This window comes from Vicia villosa, linkage group LG1 (assembly GCF_029867415.1).
Source record: "Vicia villosa cultivar HV-30 ecotype Madison, WI linkage group LG1, Vvil1.0, whole genome shotgun sequence".
Classification (NCBI taxonomy): Eukaryota; Viridiplantae; Streptophyta; class Magnoliopsida; order Fabales; family Fabaceae; genus Vicia; species Vicia villosa.
Window position 1 is genome coordinate 243,478,321 of NC_081180.1, and position 1,879 is coordinate 243,480,199.

At 34.9% G+C, this 1,879-nt stretch overlaps 1 protein-coding gene across 1 annotated transcript; it reads left to right on the top strand.

The window, feature by feature from the left end:
* Positions 1-707: 707 nt before the first annotated feature.
* LOC131624824 (10 kDa chaperonin-like) lies at positions 708-1,474 on the top strand (the record flags this gene model as incomplete). Its single annotated transcript, XM_058895742.1, has 2 exons — positions 708-994; positions 1,092-1,474. Coding segments are annotated over 2 exons (336 nt in total), but the record flags the coding sequence as incomplete, so codon positions are not given.
* Positions 1,475-1,879: the final 405 nt, after the last annotated feature.

Consider the following 1,879-nt stretch of genomic DNA (forward strand, 5'->3'; position numbering starts at 1 on the left):
AAAATGTACTTTGCCTTTGGAATAAGAGCATTGGTTTGGAAAAGTTTCATTAGATTATGAAATTAACCATGAATGTCACATCAGACTCATTAATAAGAATCTCTTTAACATGTAAAAATATGACATTTGAGAAAAGATTTTTACATCAGGTATAAATATATATGATGTAAAAAATATTTGTCAAAAGATTTTACATCAGACATTTATTTGTAATGATATGAAAAATATTTGATTTAGGAAAGGATTTTGGTTATAAAAGGCTATTACATCGGGCCAATTTCCCAACCGATATAAAAAGTCCAATGATTAAAAAAATAAAAACACGGTGGCAGTTTGGTAAATAAAAGGATTTTTGTTATAAAATGCCATTACATCGGGCCAATTTCCCAACCAATGTAAAAAGTCCAATGATTAAAAAATAAAAAACACGGCGGCAGTTTGATAAATAATTCTTTTTTTGTTATAAAAGTTCATTATATCGGTCCAATTACCCAACCGAGGTAAAAAGCATATAACCCTAATATAACGTGGCCGTTACATCGGGCCTCACGCCCAACCGAAGTAAAAAGCCATTTTCTACAAAACCATAATATTCTTTACCGTACTCATTCGTTCCCAAAACCTTGTTCTTCGTTTCCACCGCTGCATCCTTATTCGCGGCCACTTCAGCTTCATCTGCGGCGTACTCCATCTTCAACACGTAACCCAGCCTTCAATCCTCGAACACCCACCTTCCATCTCTATTTCTCCAAACCACAACAACCTTCATCCGCCATATCCACGCCTCTTCATTTTATATATTTCACTTAATCGATTTCGATTCCGTTGTTGAACATTTTCTAGTTTCGAAACAACTTATTTCGGGAAAGGTTATTGCTGTTGGACCTGGATCGAGAGACAGATCGGGAAATTTGATTTCGGTGTCTGTTAAGGAAGATGACCATGTTCTCTTGCCGGAGTACGGTGGTTCTCAAATTAAGCTTGATGACAAAGAGTAAGTTTTCGGAATAGTGTTTATTTTTGAAGCAGTATTTTGAATTGAAATTGTATATAACATATTGGGGTTTTGTGTTTTGTTTTGATTTTTGCAGGTTCCATTTGTTTAGGGATGAGGACATTCTGGGTATTTTGCATGATTGATTGAGTTTAGATTTTGTGTGATTTAAGAAATGTTAGCTTTGATTGGGTTTAAACTTTTAAATAACTTAAATCTGATTTTCAGTGTAATTTGGTTTAAACATTTGAGAGGGATTATCTCTTCTATATCCTGAAAACAGAAATGATGATAGTGATTTTTATGCTGAGGTTTGATTTAATTGTGATTGTGATTCTTTGGCTGTATTTGATGCTAACTATGCTGGTTTTTCATGTTAGGAATAGTTCTTATGCCTGCATACAGGTGTTATCTATTTTCATTAAGCTAATTCTTTACTACCTGCCGCCGTCGGAGAGGTTTGTGCTCCGCCTCGAACTCCGACATGTTAGAACAAGAAATGTTCTGATCAATATTCTTAGTTTTGATGATAACATTATATATGAATTTTGTATAAGAGAATGTGGTACTCTAATTATTCACGTTTTCCATTTCAGGAAAAGTATAAAAGAGTATGCACAAAATCAGCGTTCAGAAGCTCTGACCCAGAAGATTTGGATTGCTTCATCAAAACATGGTCTGGCAGACATCAGAAGATAGTCCTGCAGAATTCAGAACATGATCAGGAAAGCATCAGAAGATGGCAGTCAGAAGTAAAGCTATGAAGATCTGATGGTATCACGCTCCAAAGCACTTCTAAAGTCTGAAGACAGAATTTACATCTGCACCAAAGCTGAAGACTCTGATATTCAAACGTTTATTCTACATAATCTGAGTCCAGAAGAA